Source organism: Condylura cristata, unplaced genomic scaffold, assembly GCF_000260355.1.
Source record: "Condylura cristata isolate star-nosed mole 26May11 unplaced genomic scaffold, ConCri1.0 scaffold00025, whole genome shotgun sequence".
Classification (NCBI taxonomy): domain Eukaryota; kingdom Metazoa; phylum Chordata; class Mammalia; order Eulipotyphla; family Talpidae; genus Condylura; species Condylura cristata.
In genome coordinates, this window is record NW_004567126.1 from 7,738,401 (window position 1) to 7,760,055 (window position 21,655).

The window sequence follows — 21,655 nt, forward strand, 5'->3', positions numbered from 1 at the left end:
CTAGAAAATATCAGACAACAAAGAAGAGAGTTAAAAATTATCTGACAATAGGCCTTCCCTGGTGGCGCAGCGGGTTAAAGCACAGCACTGAAAATCTAAAAAGCCGCTTCTGCATGAGTTCGATTCCGCCTGCCCCAGAGGTGACCACATGGTGTGGCAGACCTCTCCTGACCCGCCCGCTGCTCCCCTCAGCAGTGTACTTCGTCGATCTGCCTGTTCTGCTCCCCACTCTGTCTCTGGTGAAGCCTCTCACCGCCCCTGAACCTCTGGCCTGTACCCCAATTCTGTATGCACAAAAATAAATCTTTAAAAAAAAATTATCTGACAATAAAATTTAACAAAAATCAGTACAAGAATTGGAAATTAAAATGAAGGCTGTCTTGCTGAAAAAGAAGAAAACATATTTAATGAATCAAGAAACTCATCTAAAGTCCAACATTTATTTAATAAGAATTCCCCAAATAATGAATAATACAGGAGAGAACATTTTCAAAGACATAATACAACAAAAAAATTCCCATAGTTGAAGAACATGAATTTGCTGTATTGAAAGAGAAAATTGAGTCCCTGACAGAGTGAGAGAAAGGATATCCACATAGGAAACATCTTTGTGTGAATGTGAGGAAGCCTCGGATAAAGAGAATACTCTAAATGTTTACTAAGCGAAAATAGGATCATTTCATACATAAAGAAATACAAATCTACATTCTTCAGCCTTTTCAGCAATGCTTAAACTTAGAAAATGGAGAAATGATTTAAAAATTTGGAGAACATATTAATGTTTAACCTAACATTCTATTACTTGCTGCTGAACTAACGAAATTGAGTAAGATTAGAGCAAAGCTCCTTTCTAACATGCAAGCCCCCTCCCCAAGTGATCACTTTGACTTTCTCAACAGCTATTAAAAAGTATATCAATTTTCCTATATGTTTTATAAAAGATATGAAATTTCCTATTGAGACAAGGAAGAAAACCAAGAGAGAAGAAAATGTAGGTCCAGAAAATGAGAGAGAGAAAGACTGGACATTGTATATTCTCTGATGACAGACAAGGACCAGGGAGATGACGTTACAGGAGAAAGTCTTCAAAAACATGAGGCTGACAGAATATTAGATTGATTTTACTATACTGAGAGGAATTTTAGAGTTCTATCAGGCATTTGGGGAGAGGTAACAATAGATCCAAAGAAATTAAGCAAATGAAACAAAAAGGCAAGTATTTTATCTCAGAGAAGGAAAAAGTTGCACAAGAAAGACAAGAGTTAAGGTATCAAATCAATATATATCATATACTGATGTAATGAAAATTTAAGAGCTTTACATCGGATTGATGGAAGGAGAGACATATGGGAATTGGTGGTGAATAAGGCTAAATCTTTCTCTCCCAAAGTTGGAAGTCAATGGATAATTTAAAAAAATGTTAATCAAGAAATGGAAAAAGCACATATTTTTAAAAAGAAGTAAGGAAGCAGACACTTGAACAGCTAAAAGAGACAGAAGTGGCTGCTTCTGAGGAATTTGGAATGCTGTTTTAAATTTAAATGTTGCCTTTAGTACTGCTAACTTGATATTTCTCTGATTAAAGTTTTTAAAATAAGAAAATGCGTGAATCTGGTGTCACAGAGTCAGCCATTATTACAACCATTATTACTTAATAATTATTGCATTATTTAGTACATTCAGCATCGTCCAAGAGGGATGGCTCAAATTCAGTCTTTGGAGTCAGACAGCTTTAGAGTGCAAAGGTCAGCTCCTTCCATTCTTCCTGGGGCTCTGGGAAGTCTCAGTTGACATGTCCTTAGAATGTGTGATACAGACCAGCCCCTTGAGGGGAGATGGTGAACAAAGTCAATCTCATGCTCACTAGCCATCAGCAGGAACACTAACACAGAGCGGGTGTTCTCTCACAAATGTTTTTTATTGATAAAACTATGATGGGTACAACCAATATATTTTGTGAACCATTAACTGTTTGGGGAAGTGTCAGGAGTAGACGCAGATTCGAAACCCAGCAGTATGACGACCTTTACAAGTGAGTCCCTGGGACCCCCAAGAAAGTCCTAGTCATAAGCCAGTCACTTAATAATCCTTGATCCTTTGAACCAAATGGCATCTTGGTGGTTTAAGGGAATTAATGTGCCTTCCAGAGTCTAACTTGGTCTCAGGGAATGCTCAGCCCCCTGGAGGCTCATTCATTTTAGAATATGTAGAGCTAAAAATGACAGTCAGATATTAATCTATAGCATTTGACTATCTTTTTCTTTTAATGTTTTATAGGAACACCCCTCAATTCCAACCTATCTTGTCCCTAAGTCAAGTTCCAAGTGCACAGATCCATCATAATGCTATTTTCCAAACTGATTTCTGCACAAAGTTGGTGAATGTAAGTTGCAAGAAAGAGCCTTTTGTATCTACTCAAGTCCAGTCCCTTCCTGAGCCTTTCACAGGCTATGTTGTCGGCTGGGAAAACTCCTTCTCCCTTCCGATGACCTCCCACCCCCATCCCAGCTCACAAGTCACTTCTTTGGGCAGCTCCCCACACTTTACACCCCCCCATTAGGAGCATTGCCTTTGTTTTGCCTTTTCCCACCACCATTTGCCTCCCTTACTACTCTGAACTGTAGATGGAAGAGAACATTTTATCTTGTTCTTCTTCTGCACATCACACTTAGTAGGTATTTACCTGACCCATCGTAGATTCTTTTTTTTTTTTTAAAGATTTATTTATTTGTGCATACAGAACTGGGGTACAGGCCAGAGGCTCAGGGGCGGTGAGAGGCTTCACCGGAGACAGAGTGGGGAGCAGAACAGGCAGATCTATGAAGTACACTGCTGAGGGGAGCAGCGGGCGGGCCACGAGAGGTCTGGCTCGCCATGTGGTCTCCTCCGGGGCAGGCGGCAGGCAGGAATCGAACTCATGCGGAAGTGGTTTCAGATTCTCAGTGCTGTGCTTTAACCCGCTGCGCTACCAGGCCCATCGTAGATTCTTAATGAGTGTTTATTTCATGAGTGATTGATGGCAGGATCAAAAGTTCATCTCTTCATTGATGTGGTCCTTCCTATAACTGTATTTTTAAATGCAGTCAGAAGGAGTGTTTGTGTTCCTTACCTGAGGTCAGAGAGCTAAGAGGGCAAGAGAGGACTGGACCCTGGCTTATCTCTTATGGGGAAGATGGAACTCTGGTCTGGCATCCCCACCCCAGGGCTCCCAGGAGCTGTCTCTGCACAGGTAGAGGTCTTCTGTCCCCTCCCAGCAGGGAAGGAGTTTAGGCAGGAGAAAGGTGACAATCAGCCTCATCACACAATTGCCTCTTTTCGCTTGGTTTGCTTCCCTAACTTTTTGCTATTTAAAAACAGTTTTGATGATTTTGTTTGTTTGCTTTAGAGGAAGAAAAAAAAAGATTCATAGAAAGTATGAAATTGCATATTATTTACCCCAGAGAAGAGAACAGTCTCCTTAGTAAGTATGCATTGAAGCATTTTTATTTATATTTGTGTTTTTTAAGGTGTTAAAATAGACCCAGTAGACCATAATATCTCTTATCAGAGTCGGTGCCATCTATTGATTAAATATGTATTTATATATTTCTTCTACCTTTTTTTAAATAAAAGAGACATATTTTAATCATATCATAGGCTTAGAAAAACTGATCAGTAATATACATATTTATGTGTTTCCTTAAGAAATATTTTATGAGGCAATTCGAACTTAAAAACTAAGACAATTCTTGATATCCATTGAGATTTGTTAGGTGTGAATTTAATTAAAGGGACAGGCTGTGTTGGGATGTGTGTGTGTGCGTTCTCACATAGTTTTGTTGAATAAAGAGGATGTTTTTAAAACAAAAATACAACTGAACATCTAGGAAGACGAACATAACTTAGAGGAAGACAGACCTAGATCTCTGTCACTAAGCCTTGGTGGGGAACAGGGGTTTCCATAATCTGATCTATTTTTTCATCTGTGGGGTGGGGTGGGAGGGCAAGGAGTGGACCATGAGGACAAACAGAAAATACAGCAGAGCGCTGGCTTTGTGTCTGGTCCAGTAAAGGTGGCCCAAGGTTATTCCTGTCCACCTATGAATCACTGAGAGGGAGCGAGGCTACAGGCCCCGCTGCCTCATCTGGGCTCCCTCAGCACTCACAGCAGGTGCTCAGGAAGCGAATGCTGAAAGCACCACTGTACCGGTCCAGGAGCAGTGGAAGATTCTCCTCTCTCCCCCTGGTGGCTAACGCCCTGGCGGTGGAGGCTCGTGGCCTCAAGCTTTCTCTGAGCCTGAAGACTGAACTAAGGGGAAGTTGTTTGGCTTCCTGAATACTCCATGGATGATGGTAGCTATGTCACTGGCTTGTTGAGAAGACACACATAGAAAAACTTAGTTACACCTTTTTAGAAGACAAAGTTGAGGATTAAAACATAATTAAAAAAAAAAACTTTGATCCAGGAAGGGTTAAGAAATAAAGAATGTGGGCCCTCCCTGATGGCACAGCAGGTTGGAGCGCTGCACTGTGAAGCTAAGCCCAGCTGTGGCCCCTTCTTCGAGTTTGATCCCTCCATGGCGAGTGACCCGCCTGGTGGTGACTCACATGGCCCTCTCCTGTCTCGCCTGCTGTTCCCTTCAGCCTGTTCAGTTTCCCACTTATTTTCAGGTGAATCCTCTCCCTGCCCTGCACCTCCGGCAGTGCCTCATTTCTGTATGCAAAAATAAATAAATCTTTAAAAAAAGAAAGAAAGTGTTATTTGCACAATGCCCTCAGCCACCAAATCCTACTAATTCTTCCACTTCACACTCATCTCTGGGTTTTCCTCATCCGCTGTCACCACCTGGTTTCAGAATTGATAAATCTAGGCAAGGTCTCCTAACCATACACCTGCTTCAATCTATCTTGTATATTTTACTGAGATCAACTTCCATAAGTAAACCTCCCCCCCATTCATATCACTCTCCGTCTCAAAAGGAAATGAACTTGTCCCCCAGCAGCAACAGGAAATTTCTAAACTATGGTCTACAATGCTGGCCTTTTTCACTCTTTTTTCAATCTAGATGCCCATGCTCTCTTCCAGCTTTTCTCTAAAGGGTTTCTGACTGTATCTACTGTTTCTCCTCCTGGAATATTCATCTAATTTGTATGACCTGTCTGATCTTTCCCACCCACTTCAAGCCACTTCTGTTCTCCCAGAGGTTCAGCTGCTAGTGATAATTCTCAGGAACATACAGAGGATTCTAGCATTGTTCAGAGGATTCGCAAATCAATTTGCTTGCAAATGAAATGCCTGTACCTATTGGTTCTATAGAATTTGATTTTAATACTTAATATGTATATTCCATTATCTTTTGTGTATAGTCAGAATATTATCATTTTTGGCTGGTCTCTTCAAATAGATTGTATAGCATTTTTAGACAGGAACAAAATTATACTCTAAATATTCCAAAACTTAAAAAAAAAAAAGAAAGAAAAACTAGTTTCTATGATGTTTGTCATATATTTTCTACTCGATTCATGAAACTTTCAGACTTGTTTGTAAGAAGAGGAGTAATTAATGATTTTACCTCTTTAAATGTAAATAAGCTTACTTTCCTAGAAAGGGAGAAGCCTAAATAACTTGTTGGCAATTTGTTGTAGGTATAGCTGCTTACTAGGAACAGTGTGGATTTTGCTGTAGAGCAAATCCTGACTCTTATTAGCTGTGTGGCCTTTGGTGAGTTGCTACACTTCTCTGAACTCTTGTTTCAGTGTATTAAAACCCTAGGATAATAATGCCCATATGGAAGGACTATGGTGAAGATTAACTGAAATAATCCATAGGACTAGTTTCCCCACTGTGGGCTCTCGATGAACACCCTCAATGTAGAGTAAGAGGAGAAAGCTGTACTTGCACAGAGGTTGTTACACACTTCCAGCTGTGACACATGTTGAGTTGGCAAGGAATCCAAGCCACCCTAGGGTATTTGGAGGGTACCCTGGGATGGATATAGTTTTCGTATACCTGACAGTCTTTCCTATACGACCAGTTCTGGTCTTCTTACACATTCTCAAAGTTTAGGGGATACTCCAGCAAACAAAACAAAAATAGGAGCATTTCATCTATAAAGAAATACAAACTGCAGCAAGCAAAACAGCCTGACCATAAGCATGCTTTAAGGAGGGCTGCAGGCCTTTTTAAGAGCAGTTATTGAACAAGGGAAATTTCCAAGGTCAACCACACCCATACCGTCCATGTAAATTGTTAATCCAGAGGGAAGGATAGACTAGGTTGCAACCCTTAAAGATTTCCAGTGACTTCAGCAAGTTTTGGCCTCCTTGCTCTAATCTGAATCTGTCCCTGTCTCTGCTGTAATCACAGCAATTGCTTGGGCTTCTATAGCCTCTTGTCTTGGTAGAGTTTTAGAATGCTTTCATTGTGGGGACTAGCCAACTCTCTTTGTATCCAACTCGAATGCACCCATCTTCCTGCTGGCAAAACTGAAACTCTTCCAAATTCTCTTAAAAGGCAGAGTGAGGGAGAGGGGTCCAGCTTTAAACATCTGAGTGTTTCTTGTGAGTTATGGCTCTAGCTGCCTCCTTGCCTGGGGACCAGAAAGAACAACGAAGAAGAGTTGGCTTGGGCTTCAGTCATATTTCCTTTCTTGTGCCCCAGCCTTGCTTGAATAAGCTCTAGCCCCTCCCCACTACTCACCAAGGAGCTGGGGTGTGCCCCAGAGCCACTCGCTGGCATGCCTGTGCACACTGCCGTGCTCCAGGTGAGGGGTGAGGAAGAGCAAGTGTCAACTCCCCTGGAGTTAAGCCTCCCAAATAGGAAAAGTCTCCGGTGTCGCTCAGGAGAGTGGAGCCAATGGGGGCCTTGGAGGAGGTCTGCTCAAAGCCCTGTACAGATTGGTGCCGATGATTCTTGCCAGTTGTGTGTATGTGCAAGGAAAAAAAAAAAAAAAAAAAACAGAGACACTGCTTGCCTGCTCCCATCTCTCGCGCTCTCTCTCGCTCCCTCTCTCTTCTGCTCTCTCCCTCCCTTTGCAAACATTGGATTTAAACCTGCTCAGAATTCAGCACAGAGGAAGGCAGCAGCGGTAGCAGCAGCAGAAGCAGTGGCAAGCCCAGCAGCTGAGACACCGCAGCCTCAAGATGTACCACCCTGCCTGCTGGATCATCTTCTCCGCCACAACAGCCCTGCTCTTCATCCCAGGTACCGGAGAAGGGCTTTCTCTATTCCTGGGGGGTGATTTTGAGATGTCAGAGCAGAAGAGGGAAAGGGAGGAAGGAAACCTACGAGGAAAAGAGGGAGTGTGAGATGCATGTGAGGAAAGAGGTAGCTCTCTGAATGCACGCCGCGCACACCCGCTTGCTCACTCACACGCACGCAGAGGGTTTGCAGCACGGGATTTGCTCTCTGTTCCCGGCAATGCCATCTGCCGAGCTGAGCTGGGTTCGAGATCTGCACCGCGCTGTGAGGCACTGCTGTTTCTGGAGAGGCACTGACTGGAATTAACCAGTCGCGGTCCCAGGGGCAAGAGAAGGGTTTACACTTGCAGTCACACATCCTCCAGACCGCTATGTTGGGACCTGCAGGGTAGAGGGAGCGTCCTTATTTCTCTCTCCATCCCAGTCTCGCTCGGCTTCTGAATCAGTTCCGATCTTTGCGTCTCCGTGGATCTCTATTTTTTTTTTCTGTCTTTCTTCCTGTCTCTTCTCTCGCTCCTCTCCTCTTCTGTCTCCCCTCTCCCTCCCTTCCTCTGAAACCTCTCTCTTCTCCTCTCTCTCACTTCAACTCCTCTCCTTCGCATAGTTCCTTTTCTTCTGCTCCTGCTTTTCTAGTCTTCCCGTCTTTCTATTTATCGTCTCTCATCCTTTCTTTGTCCTTCTACCAAATGGGCAGATTATGCCTTTGAAATTCAGAATCCTCTCGGTTGTATTACTCTTGACATGGGGATGCTAATTTCCCCAGACAGAATTTGGAATGCTCATACTGAGGAAGGCTGAGAATCAGGATTTACCTGATTCTGCCCAGTACCTTCCCTACCTAATCGAACGACTTAAATGCGATCCTACCTAGCACAGCAATTACTTGTTTGGGGAAAACAAATCTGCAATGACACAGGTAAGAAGCTCAATCCTGCCAGCATATACTTCATGGAAATGTTGCAAAACCCAACACGTTTCAATAGATTTGATAATTGTACGCATGTTGTTCACAAGCAGACAGCTGAAAGCCTGCAGGCATCCTTCAAACAATGCTGAAGGGACCAGGTTATGCTTGCCAAGGATTTAGGCAGCATCTAAAGGTCTGTGGGGTGCCCACATTATACCCCACCCAGTGAAATTTTCTTTCTTTTTTTTTTTTTTCACATTGAGGTACATGCTTTTGATTAAACATTAGCTTGGACCTAAAATCCCTTACATCAATACAGACATAAATGCTAAGATTCTTAAACCTGCCCATATCCTGATACAGGTAAAACACACACACACACACACACACACATACATTTTTATATTCAAAATCCCTTCATTTTTATGTTTAAGAAAATTAAGCCCTAAGTATTTCTAAGCTGAAAATCAGAAAAAGGGAAGTTTACTAGGAAGAAAGAAGAGAGAAGAATTTTGTTGTATAACACCTTTTTGTGCTTTTTAAAAATTGTACTCTAGCTATTCTAGCAGAAATAGGGTCTGCAAAACCAGATTCCCAGCTGTTTGGGGCTGAGAAGTTTAGAGTGGGGGTGCTGTTGTTCTTCTTGCTGAATCAAGCTCCAGAGGGAACTAGGGAGGGATGGGGCAGGGCTTCCTGGAGAAGGCAGAGCGGCAGGGAACACTCTGTCCCCACTGCAGCCACACAGAGGGAGCTGGTGGGCACTTTGGGTGCATCCTGCCAGGGACAAAGTTTCCCCACAGAGGGAGCAGGTGGGCACTTTGGGTGCACCCTGCCAGGGACAAAGTTTCTGTGTCTGTAAGTCCCACAACTGGATTGGCAACCCCACCCCTCCCTCCCCCTCCCAGGTCTCCTCCCCCCACTGCACTGGGACACAGGTGTGAGGATCAGAGAGAGGAGGACCCCACCCAAGGGATCCTGGCTGTGAGCTGGCTCTCCTTCTGTTGGGAGTCAGAAGATTACACTTCAAAAGGGGACTGGAGGGACCCCAGCAGGCTGAAGCTGCATTGCAGTGCACCCTGAAGGAAGTCAGAAATCAGGGTGATACCTCCCTCTAGAGGTCCCGTGGTACCCAAAAAAAACGCAGCTACCTTCCACTGGTAGAGAGTGCTGACCTTGCTCGCAGGAGAGACACCATTACTAGAGTCAGCTCTGTCCAAGGGAATGCTCCCACTTCTGGGCCCTCCAGGATTGATAAAGCTGGTGGATGGCCTGTGGTCCCAGGGAAGGGACTGGTCCCAGGGAAGGCAGGCATGTTGAGCTGAGAGTCACCTGCTTTTAGGGCTGCTCTTCTCGTTAATTGTGCCAGGAGCCAGGTGGAGACATCCATCAGGGAGGAAGAAAAGTTGGTTTAGGGAGGTGTCCCTGAAAAGAAGGAAATACCTCTGTATGAAGGGTTCCTGCAAAGCCTGCTTGTTTCCAGAAGTTCTGAGTATCTGCAATGGCTTATTTGTGACTTCTTTTTCCTCTCTTCTTTTACTTGTTTTATTATGTTTTTAGGTTTCTCCTCCCCTCTTTGTTTCAACCCATGATTTTTTCCTCCCATCAGTGTTAACACAGCTCTTTAGCCATTTACTTTCCTGCATCTCAAGACAGAGGCTAATGCAATCACGAAACCCTGACCTGGTTAGGCCTTGATGCCATTTTACTCTGCAGCTTTCTATTTCTTGGTAAAACAAGTTTCCATCCTAGAATAATTCTAAGGCTAATATTTTGTTTGGTGCCTTCCAAGGGGAGTCGGATGGTCATAAATTGCTTTTCTAGGCAGAATCTCGGGGGTGGGAAAGACAGTAACTATAATGGAAACTGTAATGAGCTTACCCCCCACATGGGAGGGAGCCCCCTTTGACAACTTAATTGTCACACCAGGGCTTGAGACCTTCCCGAAGCATGAGCATCAAGACTGAGGGTGCTTTTGTTGTCCTAGTTAGGAGAGAGGTGTCTGTGTGGGTGGCTTTTTGACCTTGGGTTTGGGGGTTTTGTACGAAGATGAGTAAGGTCACGAGTGAGCCCTGAGGTGGAGGAAGCAGGAAGAGAAAACTGCTGGGCATTTGCATCAGAATCACCTTGAGAGGAAGGTTGGCTTCAGAGGCAGAATCCCTGCCCCCACCTCTGACCGGGCAAGTGGGAGCAGCCTCCCAGCCCCTTGGGACTTACACAACACAAGCCCACTCTGACTGCTGTGTTGGAGCCCAAAACCTCATCTGCTCACCTGCTTCCTTTCAGTTCTGAGAAAGGGCAGGCAGCCCTGGGGGAGACGTGTGGGTTTCCCAATCCTTAGTGGCCAAGACTCAGTTCCCCCAGGATTGCGCCACACCCCTGCAGCCCAGGGCCCACTGCTGATGAGAGGACAGGGTCTCTAACCTACAACTTCTTTTCTCAAGTTTTGATCATTGCCTCCTGTTTGTCCCCCTCTCATCCCATTCTGCTCTTGTTCTGGCTTGTGACTCTAAGTTGAGGTGTCAGCCCCATCTTCCTGGCCTTGATTGACTCCTGTGTCCCATCAGTGACCCTAGATTGGCTGTGGCCAGAAATCCCAGTTCTTAATCAGGCCTTGTCCTGTAAGGGTCAGAAAGCCCTGGACCTGGTTAGACAATACCTCCAGGCAGGGATTTTTCTTTCCCAGCACACACCTTCCCATATCCTTCTCTAGGGAGATACCTCCTGGGCCCTATGTGCTGTGGGCTCGGAATGTTTGGCTTTAGGCTAACACCTGCAGAGAAGATTCTGCAGCCAAGTTTCCATAAATTCCTTTCCCACCAGGACCATGAATGAGTACAGGGCTGAAAAACTTGCTGAGATTTTCTGGTTGGCAAGCAGGGGGTCTCCTTTGAGCATCATTCACCATGGGGAGAATTCTAGACTTACCCACTCCAAAAGAGAAATGAGCAAGGGACTATGTGCTTTGACGGTCAAAACCTCCCATCCTGATAGCCATAGATTTACGCCCCTCTCCTGCAATCTTTCCTGTGGCCCTTGATCCTTTAAAAATAATTGGCATGTTAATAAGGTCAGACCACATCCTGTCACTGCACTGACCCCGTGGCAATATCAGACTCTGGGGTGAAGACAGGTTGGCTGCCTCAGACACACTGCTTTCTCTTTGCCCACAAGCTGGGCAGCATTTAGCTGAGATTGATCAGAGATCCCCAATGACTTGGGCTTTTCCCGAGTCCTGTTTGTGCTTTCTCATGTTCTTACTTCCTTCTGCCCCAACCTGTAATCTGGAAAATTACAGAAAGACATTCCATAAACAGCTAGCATTTGCCTGGTCTCTAGGCATGACCTGGATGGTCACTGCCCTAGCCCGTGGGTCAGCATCACAGCCCCTGGCAGTAAGGGCTCCACCCCGCTGCAAGCTGCAAGCAGAGAGCTTGGACTCAGATTAAGAGCTCTTTGAAATTCCTTTGCTTGGTTCAAACTAGTCTGAGTCTCAGCACCTCAGTCTGTACATTGGGTTCCAGAGTTTCTCACTTGCAGTGGGACAGAGGAGTCCAAAATCTCAGGTAGATAATAACATGTATTTAGTATAAAAAGCTCAGCTTTGTCTCTGAGTCATGGGGTAAAAAGACAAGGTGTTTCTCTTAGTGCGAGAGAGGGGATTCTGATTGTTGAAGGAGAAGCAGACAAAACATCTGCGTTTTTGTCACAGTGCTGAAAACGAGGTGAAGGGAGTCCACCCATCCATTTACCCAGTAAATTTGAATTCACAAAAATCTTTCATTAAGTAAAATACTCGTTTGATTCAGGAACTGTAGTTCCTATGAAACAGGAAGTTACCCAGCTCTTTCTGCTTCAGGACTCCCGAAGAATCCCATGCACTGACTTTAAGGCTCCTGCACCTTGGCGGCCCGGCCACGCAGAGCCAAGCCCAGGCCCAGCCCCTCTGCTTTCACGACATCTTGGTTGCTAGGTACATGGCTTGTGCATCAGCCTTGGACAGTTGGTGCCTTGTCACCTTCAGCCGTGGCCTGTGACTTTCCCGTCCCTGGCTCCCTGGACAGGGGCCCAGGGACGGCTGCCAGTCGCCTGCAGCTGCCTGGGACCAGGAAGAAAGGAGAGAGGGAAAGCAAAGCCTCCCTATTCCTGTCAGTGAACTCAAGTGTCAGCCCACAGATGGCCCTTGGCTGCTGACAAGCCTGGCTGTCAGCAGCGGTGGACATTCGCACCTCTGGATGCTGAGTGGCACCTAGCAGACATGGGGCGGGCAGGTCCTCGGAAGCAGACAGGCTCTGCGCTGCTCTCCCACTCTGTGACCTGCTACAGACACGGGACTCCAGGCCCTGCGGATGTTTGTCCCTTGTGCCCTTTCATGCTGTTGGTGGGATGAGACTGAGACTCTGCTACTTCATTTACAAGGCCTCAGTGGTGTCGCCTTTTGCTGAAGGGTGGGAGGCAGGAATACAGTGGGGCATGAGATAGCTCCTTTTGCTAGATTCCTACATTGTTGGAGTCTACACTCCAAGGTGGGGGAAGGGCAGTTGTAGGGCTCAGGCCTGGATTGAGGGGATTCTGAAAATAGGGAAGAAATAAACCCTCTCACGGGCGGGAAACTAGAGACCAGTCTCTTTCTCTCTCTCTCTCTCTCTCTCTCTCTGTCAGAGTTTAGTTCCCCCAAATCACATCCGCAACTTCTTGAGGAAAGCAAGTCACAGCTTCTTGACATGTACCCTTGCTTGCTTTCATCTCCATGTCTTGGTGCCCCCATGTAGGCACCTTGCCAGCAGGCACACATGCTTCCCTGCCCATACCAGAGGCAGCTGTGGCCATGCAGAAGTGAGTGCCTCCCCCAGCAACACTGAGGCTGGGGGCCCTCCCCTGGCCCCAGTGCCCCTGAGCAATGTTGGAGGCGGGGCTTGCACTTGCTTCTTTTCACCCTCTGCCCACCCACACCCATTGGTGCTCAAGACTGGGGACTCCCCTGCCGTCATTACATCATTTAATTAAATGTTAGTGAAATGCTTTGAGACATCCCTGAGTAGTGCAGTGGGTTTATCATTATGATGCAGGCGCATCCCCTTCAATGAGCAGGAATGCTATGCTGAGACCCCTGGAAAGGCCAAGACGAATCGATGAGATAGGACTCAGGTCATTGATTGAAATGGCCGCCTGCTTGTTCATGGGAGATGGTAAAAGACACTGAAATCCTGCACAGGGAAGCCTGCGTGTCTGGCATTTCATTTCAAGGGACGGTCTGCTGTGGCCTGACGGTCATTCTTGAACCTTGGTCCCTGAGGAATTTACAAATGTTTTACTCCTCTTGCAAGTTGGTTTAGTAGGTACAGTAAGCGCAAGTTTGTCCTCATGCTTTATGATCTATGGTCTCATTTGTCCTTCACCAGGAAATTGTGAGATAGGCCAGGTTGATGTTGCCCAGAGCAATGTTTCATTGCTTAACACTCTATGCACACCTTGGGCGGCAATGAGAATAGAGCGTGGCCTCCCTGCTCATTTAGTTTCTCCCACCTTCCTCCCTGCCAGCCCCTGATTCTAGTAACTCTGGACTCAGTTTCACAAACACACCATGTCCTCTCCTTCTTGCTGGGCTTTATCTGGGAGGTTACCTGAGTTTGGAAAATTCTGATCCTCTTATGTGGCTTCCGGATGAGCACCATCTTTCCCATGCTGCAGGGTTCAACTTAACGTTTGCTTCCCCAGAAGAACATTCTCAATGTGGTAAAGTAGACTTGATCTCCCTCTTTATTATGCAAGTCTACAAGAGCGAGCTTTCTCCTTTCTAATACCATGGGTGCGTGTATGTTAAAGTTTTAGGTCTCTCTTTCCTTTCTTTTACTATTGTCCATAAATGCATATATATTTTGTTCTCCAGCATACCCTCAGTGCCAGGCCTAGGGACACATAGAGAATTAGTGCTCAAAAGTATTTACTGAATGAATGCGTGAGAAGATGAATGAATGGGCATCCACATGTCCCACAATACTAAGTGTCAGCGTATCTATTCTATCATTCTGTTCCATCTCACTGAATCCTCAGAGGCATCTGGGACCCTGGGTTTCGGCCTGCCCATCAACTTCTCCATCTGCAGAGGGAGGACAGCGAGGCCTGGGTTGTGCTTTGCTAATGAGACATGGCAATGTGCAAAGAATGCTTATAATGATTACTCATCCCCGTGCTCATGCTTGTCAATAAACACCAGCTCTGAGTAGCAGCCAACACACATGCAGCCGCTCGGGCTGGAGCCGCTGCCTTCGGATCTCACGTCGTGTGCTGCGACAGCCGTGCCTGAGCGTGAGAGTCAGTTTGTAAACACAGATGTGGGTCCTGATGTGGGCTGTTGTTTTAATACAAACCAACATTACTCAGCAGATTTAGACAGGGTGCCTGTTGAAGTGGCCCCAATTACTGCAGAGTTCCATTCGGGTCCAGGCTGTCAACAAGTCCATACTGGGCTATCCGAGGAGTCTTGTTATTCACAAGAAATAAAGGGCTGCATTAGGGACAAGGAAATACTGATGGCATAAGAGTGAGTCATGTCTGAGCAACTGATACTTTACTGGGTTGGTGTCCATGTGGAAAAGGGAAAAAGGGACTCAGCAAAGCAGAGTGATAGCAGAGGGCTTTCCCACTTCTTATGTTTTCAAGCTCTAGCCTCTTTTAGAGGTGACATTTCAGGGCTGTGGGCTTCTGAAAAGGAGGGATCTCAGTGCTCTGAGTAACAAGCGCACTTGTTTCTTTGACTTGTTATTTGTTGTAGGCCTACTGTGTGACAAGCACTGTGCTGCACACTGGGGATTCCCTGCCTGAACAACAAAAAATTATTATTAATATTATAGTAGTTTATTTTTACATCATTTTGTGTCTTTTTTCATCTCAGTTGTAATTTCCATGGGCTTACCATCACCAATACACCCGTGTGCCATCACCATAGTCCCGTGCACTCCCCGCCCCATTTTTGACCCCATTCCCTACTCCACCCCTGTAAAATGTCTCTGGTATATAGGTGTTCATTATTATTATTTCCCACCCCCCTCCCCACCCTGGTCCTTTATCTGAGCAAAAATTTTTATGGTCCTTGCTTTTGTGAAGTTTATTCTAATAGTAGACACCGACATGACACACACACACACACAAACAAACAAAAACAAAAAGCCACCCATGTGACTGTGAAATGGCAACTGAGATTGGACTGTGGAACGGGAGGGGGTGCTAAATGAATGCCTGTGTGGAGATTGGATCTTGCCAGGGACATTAGTGAAGCCTTTGCTGTGAAAGTGATAATCGAGCTGACATCTGAAGGGGGAAGCGTAGAACTTATCCAAACCCACAGGGGAAGGCTAGCAAGTGGGGGGGGGAGGGTGCAGTGTCAGTAGGACATGGAGAAACTGTGTAAAGCATCAAAGTCCCGCTCCTGTTCATCTGGAGCATAGAGGAAAGGGGTGTGGTGAAAGGTGAGACTGGAGGGCTGGGAAAGTGTCTTCAGATGCAGATAATCCTCAAAAGTCACATTCATCATCTTAGACTTTATACTACACATGATGAGACATCACTGACGGGGCGTACATGATGGGGATGAAGATTTGAGTTTTGAACCTTGTGTCTGTTGTAGCTTTTAGAATGGATTAAATGTGAGGACACCTGGAGTGAGTATGCCAGTTGGGAAGACACTGGAATAGTTCAGGTGGCAAATGACAGTCATTGGGAGATAGTTGATGGTGACTAAGTTGAAGAGACATGGATACTTGAGAAAATTTACAGGAATATCATGGACCCACCACACACATCTGAAGACTCTGAATCTGGAAGTAAACCCACAATAGCACTGACTGCCCATTTGGGAGCATAAAGAAGAGGATATATCCTCAAATCCCTGTTTGTAAGCCGTCTCTTTCAGTTGAGCTATAAACTTGCCCAGGAACAAGAAATAGGTTGTTTTGGGAAATTTTATCATGCTTGGAAGTTTAATAATCTTACTTCCTTAACTGATGTCCTCTCAGGGCCTCATGTAGGAGTTTAAAAATTGTGTCAATCCATACTAAAGATTGCAAAACGCTCCAGTTGTGTAATTTGTTGGATCCTGTCTGTGCCATGTTTCCTCTCAGTAAAAACCAAACATGAATTTGAGAGAACTTTTGATTGGACTCTAGGGTGGCTTGTGGGCATAGAGATCCAACTGTTTCGAAAACACTACCTTGATGATTTGCAAGTGTACGTGCTCTCCTCCCAAGGACGACTTCCAGGACAATTACATGAATTTATGTAGAAAAGTAGCAGTCCTGGGGGCTGATAGGGACTTAGAGATTGTCCAACCCATTCCTTTTATTTTGTAGAAGAAGATATTGAGAAAAAAGGAGTCTCAGTGTCTCATCCAAAGGGACATAGTCAGAAAGTGACTAAGCCAACTTTTCAACATGGCATTTTCAGTGACCTGTGTTCATAGCCTACCTGGTGTCCTTTCAGCAAGGTAGTGAAGGGCTGGTCTGAACTTTGCCTCAGTCTGGTACCCTATTGGAAAATGGACTTGTAACCTCTGTTTTCTTGAAACTCTCTCATCTTAGTGCACAAAGAATTTCACCCAACAGGGCAACTACACAGTATCTTTTATCCAAGGATTAAGGTGACAGGGTCAAGAGACAAAAGAGAAGTCTTGTCCTTTTCAGAGGCTTTCTTATACTTCGAGTGACCTTTGTAATGGAACTGGAACACATCTCGGAATCAATTGTTTCTTGATACTTGGAAGGATAATGTTTGGTGTAGCACACTATCAAATTCCAGGTAGCGTGGACCTGACTTGTTTGGTCTATACTCTGCCCTTATCAACACTCTATCATTAAAACAAGTCTTTTCAACTTGCTTATTTGGGCTTGACTCTGCATTAAACCAAGAAAAAATAAATCCATACTGACAATGCCATAATCTCTATAACAATGATTCACGGTTAAGTGGTGGCTTACAGTGTACAAAGCACTTCCATGTATATCATAGTCATCTTGGGTGTTAGTAAGTAAGACAATTAAAAGTGTTAGCACTTTTTATACCCCACGCCCATCACCACCACTGTCTTTACCATGGGTGACTTGGGCATGGCCAATCAATACAATAGGTCCAAGAGAGTAGTAGACTCTGAAAAATGGAAAGGGTGAGTCCACGTTCAGAGACTTGCCAAATCCAACCCAGGGTGACTGCAAGGACATGTAGCAGGTGGCAGGGCTGCAGGGCCAGGAGAGTGTGGGGCCAAGCACCTATGAGTATTTCTTCCCCTAAGAAGACAGGTGTAAGGAAGACTTTGACTTCTCTGAACAAGGCAACTTGGTTCTTCTGAACAGCCCAGTGCCAAGGGATATCCCACACTCCTCAAAGAGAAGAGAGTGTTGGAAGAGAGAATGTGGCAGATGGAAATAGCCCATCAGTCCTACAGGTTCCAAGAGAGACTGGAATTTCCTTGGGAGTCCCCTGGCTTTATCCCATGGAGAAGAGAGTGCCAGTCTTCCTTGGCACTGGGGTGGATGCCTCTTTGGGTGACGCCCAGATGGGAATGGATGATGAAAACCCCATCAGGATTCAGCATCTTTTCCTAAAGCTTCCTACCCAACACAGTTTTGGGGGTTGAAATCTAGGGAGTAAAAGGACATTGCCTTACAACTGCTACCAATTTAACTCCCACAATATTCTTGAAGGTGGTATCGTGTCTTTATTATGGTCTAGACACTCCTTTCATTTAAGTTTATTATTAGTAGTAGTATTTTAAAGATTTATTTATTTATGCATACAGAACTGGGGTACAGGTCGAGGTGCAGGGGCAGTGAGAGAATTCACCAGAGACATAGTGGGGAGCAGGACAGGCCGACTGACGAAGTACATTGTTGAGTTGCAGTGGGTGGGTCAGGAGAGGTCTGCAGCACTGGGGATGGAACTCATGCTGAAGTGGCTTTAGCTTCTTAGTGCTGTGCTTTAACCCACTGTGCCACCAGGGAGGGCCCTAATTATTATTTTTTTAATGCGGCTAACTTTGGTTTATAACACTGTACATGACTTTGGCAAATATGTTATCACCTCCTCAGATGTATGTCACCACACCACCCCCACCATCAAAGCACTCAACTCATAGGCATTTACTAAAGACCACAGGGCTGCTCCACACTTTGTTTTTATCTCCCTACTCCTTCTTTCCCTGTCTTCCTCTCTAGTAGCCTCAATTCTGCAGTTATATTTTTAAGATTGGTTTCAGTTTAGTTTTTTCATTCTTTTGTTTGTTTATACTCCACACATGAGTGAAATCATCTTGCATTTGTCTTTTTCCTTCTAACTTACTTCACTTAGCATAATCCTCTCCAGTTCTATCCATGTTGCAGCAAATGGCAAAATTTCTTCTTCTTTTTTTAAATAGCTGATATTATTCCACTATGTATATATACCACATCTTCTTAATCTACTCCTCTGTCTCCTGGACAATTAGGTTGTTTTCCATAATTTGGTATTATGAATTATGTTGCAGTGAATATAGGATTGCATATATTTTTCATTCTTTGGATTAATATCATGGAGTGGAATTCTGGATTATAAGAAAGATCTATTTTGAATATTTTGAAGACCTTCCACATTGTTCTCCATAGGGGCTAGACAGTCTGCCTTCCCATTAGCCTTCTCTTGGCATTGTGAGAGAATTTGCAAACACTGACCTAGTAACCCAAGGATAGCCTCTGGCTTTACCTCTGCAAGTATGAACTGGACGACTTTGAACAAGAGGTTAAGCCTTTCCAAGACTCTTACTCCTATTTCCAAAATAGGAAAAAAAGAACTGCCTTACCTACTTCGCAGGGCAGCTGTAAAAGTCATAAGAGACACGTGAGGAACAGACCACTCTCAAGGGCTCGACAGTTCCAGGTTGAGGCTCTTGCAGCACCACCTGAGCTGGCCGCTTCTGACTGGGTATTTCCCTCCTTTCTGTGCCAGCCATCTTCTTCCTGATTTTCTCTCTCTTTCTGGTTCTTACCTCAAAGTGCCTGTGACATTTGTTTGGAGAAGGAGACTTATTTTCCAGAACTCCTGCATTCACTTCCCTAGACTTGAAGCAACGTTTGCTTTGCTCCCCTCCTTCATCCATGGTCAAAGTGGATAGCTGAGTTACTGCCAGAGAACTCAGGCTCTCTGTGTGCTTTGGGGTTGAGATGAGAAGCCAGGATGGGGACAAGGATTGCTCCAATATGGAGCCCAGAGTTGGGCTAACAGCTGCTTCATCTTGTGAACTCCAGATCTGGCTGATGACATCTCCTGAAGCTGCTGTCACTGCTGATATCGAATTTCCAGTCTACCCAGAGTGTGGATAGGGAGTAAACCAAGCAAAAGGTCAAGAAAAAGTCAAAACTAACAAGCAAATGTGGGGGTGATGGGGGGGCACAACCAGGAGGGGTGAACATGGGAATATGGTTCACCCCTGGGTTCATGGGAGATGCAGTGGCAGGAGAATGCTGGGGACTACAACAATGTAAGAAAAAAAATTAATAATTTTTAAAAAATTACAAAATGAGGGAGCCCTTTGTGGAAAGAAGGGTCCTCTTTGGCTTTCCTGAACACACACTGGAGAGGGCCCTGTCTAACGCCTCCTTGCTGGGCTGATGAGTGTGTTCCCAGTGATAAAATTCTACTTTGTCCAGGTCAGGGGAAAATTACAGAGCATCTTCGGTGTTCATAACCCTTGCAGCCTCTGCTGAGTTGAATCTCAAACAAGAGCTACTGATTCAGTGGCGTGTTTGGCAGGTAGGAAGGAAGCAAACACCTGTCCATTACCCTCCTACATCCAACACACTCAGCCTCTTAATAACATCACAAAAAGCCCCCCTTGACTGGAGAGAGTAAGAAAGCCCATGGGTTTGAAAGAGGCCTGAGACCAAGAACCTCCTAGGCACTCTGCACTGGGAGATTGTCTGCCTGCTTGGGCTGTCTCTGTGGAGAGCCTTGTCTTCACATAATCTCTGGAGAAGAGCTTGCTTGTACCTTCGCCACGTGCTGAGTCTTTGTCACATCTGGCATTGGTAGGCTGCTGTTTCAGCTCCTCTTTGGTACCAGAACTTTGGTTTTTCATCATCTTTGAATGTCATTAAATGTCTCTAGGTCCAGTTAGGTGGTGGGTTCAGGATATCAGGCTGTACCTTGTAGCTCTGGTTTTGAACTGCTCAGCTCCCAGTCTCTGGTTTCACTCACATGCATCACAAGCTGTGTTGATGTGGCCAAGTTCCATGGAAACAGTGGGTTTTTCTTTGGAAGCCAATCAGCCAGGGAAGAGCATGAAATTCGGACGTGTCTGGCAGGCAGATGGCTTGTAGACTAGATGTGTGTAGAAACCACTGACATTTCCACAGGGTTAGTCTTCCAGAAGCATCCCTGAAGTCAATGTGCCTGAAGAACAAGAGCTTTTCTTTGGTAGTAAAGTCATATTTTATGCTGTGGTTCAAGAGCAGAAGTAATGGAAGCGAGTTCAGGAGGAGAGGGGAAAAAAATCAAAGATACGTTACAGCTATTTCCTCCTGTAAAAGCATCCCGTATTCTCTATTTTCAATTGCTCACAGTTTCTTTTTTCTGCTGCTGTTTGATGGTGACTTTAGGAAGGTAGATTTTTCACTAAAGAAAAAGCTTTGCAATTTGACTTGCCCTTCTGTCGTGGTAACAAACATTAACGGGGGTTTGGCTAGCCATTAGCAGAACTTTCACTTAGATTTGCATTTTGACTTGTCTTGCTAAAAAAAAAAATTAAAGATTTAAAAAAGAATTAAAATAATTAGGAAATCTCTTAATTAATCGCTCAGAATTTCCTGAAGTCTCCTCTTCTGTGTTGCACTGAACATTTGGTGGTGGGTGGCAAAGTTGGTGTGAATCTAAGAGTGAAGCTGACAGCTGGAAGGAAAGTTAGGATGCATTGAAAGCCAAGGTCAAGGGAGGAGATTGGTGAGGAAGCAGGCCATGAGGCCAGAGGGCACAGGGGTGGAGAGAAAGGCAGAGGTAGGGCCAGCCACTCTGAGAGGGCTACTGGTAGTGTCCCAGGAAGAAGGACACACCAGCATTCTTGCCTTGGAGCTGAGCACCTTGTCACTGTTGAGGGACACAAGGAGCTTTCAGTGACTTATCACCCAACAGGGCTAAAACCTCTGTGACCCCTGTCCATGACCACAGTGGGCAAGCCAAGCATCCAAATCCCTAAGGAGCACGCACAGGGCATCTTGGAATGTATGACAACTGCCTCTTCCAGCCTGCCCTGAGGGCCATCTGCCTGTAGATACACGTTGCCCTCAGCCTTCCTCTGGGGTAACATTTTTAAAATAACATAACAGTTTATTTTTACATCATTTTGTGCATTTTTTTTCATCTCAGTTGTAATCCCCATGGGCTTCCCATCACCAAATGGGGTAACTATTTTTGCTAGGAAGTTAACTTCCCCTCCTCTTGGTTAGATTTGTTTTTTCTCTCATCTGGCATTCTACAGGCTCTGTTAGAGTTAAGTAGGTGGGAGCCTCTTCCCTGCTCCTTGAAAAAAATAATCTTTTTTTTTTTTTTTTTTTT

The 21,655-nt window shown here is 45.1% G+C and overlaps 1 protein-coding gene across 1 annotated transcript in view; it reads left to right on the top strand.

Moving 5' to 3' along the window:
- The first annotated feature begins 6,935 nt into the window (after positions 1–6,935).
- The window catches only part of OPCML (opioid binding protein/cell adhesion molecule-like), a 1,053,884-nt gene continuing 1,039,164 nt past the window's right edge, over positions 6,936–21,655 (top strand). Inside the window, exon 1 of the mRNA XM_012729778.1 lies at positions 6,936–7,183. Coding sequence (XP_012585232.1) covers positions 7,123–7,183 — 61 coding nt within the window. The 5' untranslated portion in view covers positions 6,936–7,122. The remainder of the gene's footprint in view (positions 7,184–21,655) is intronic.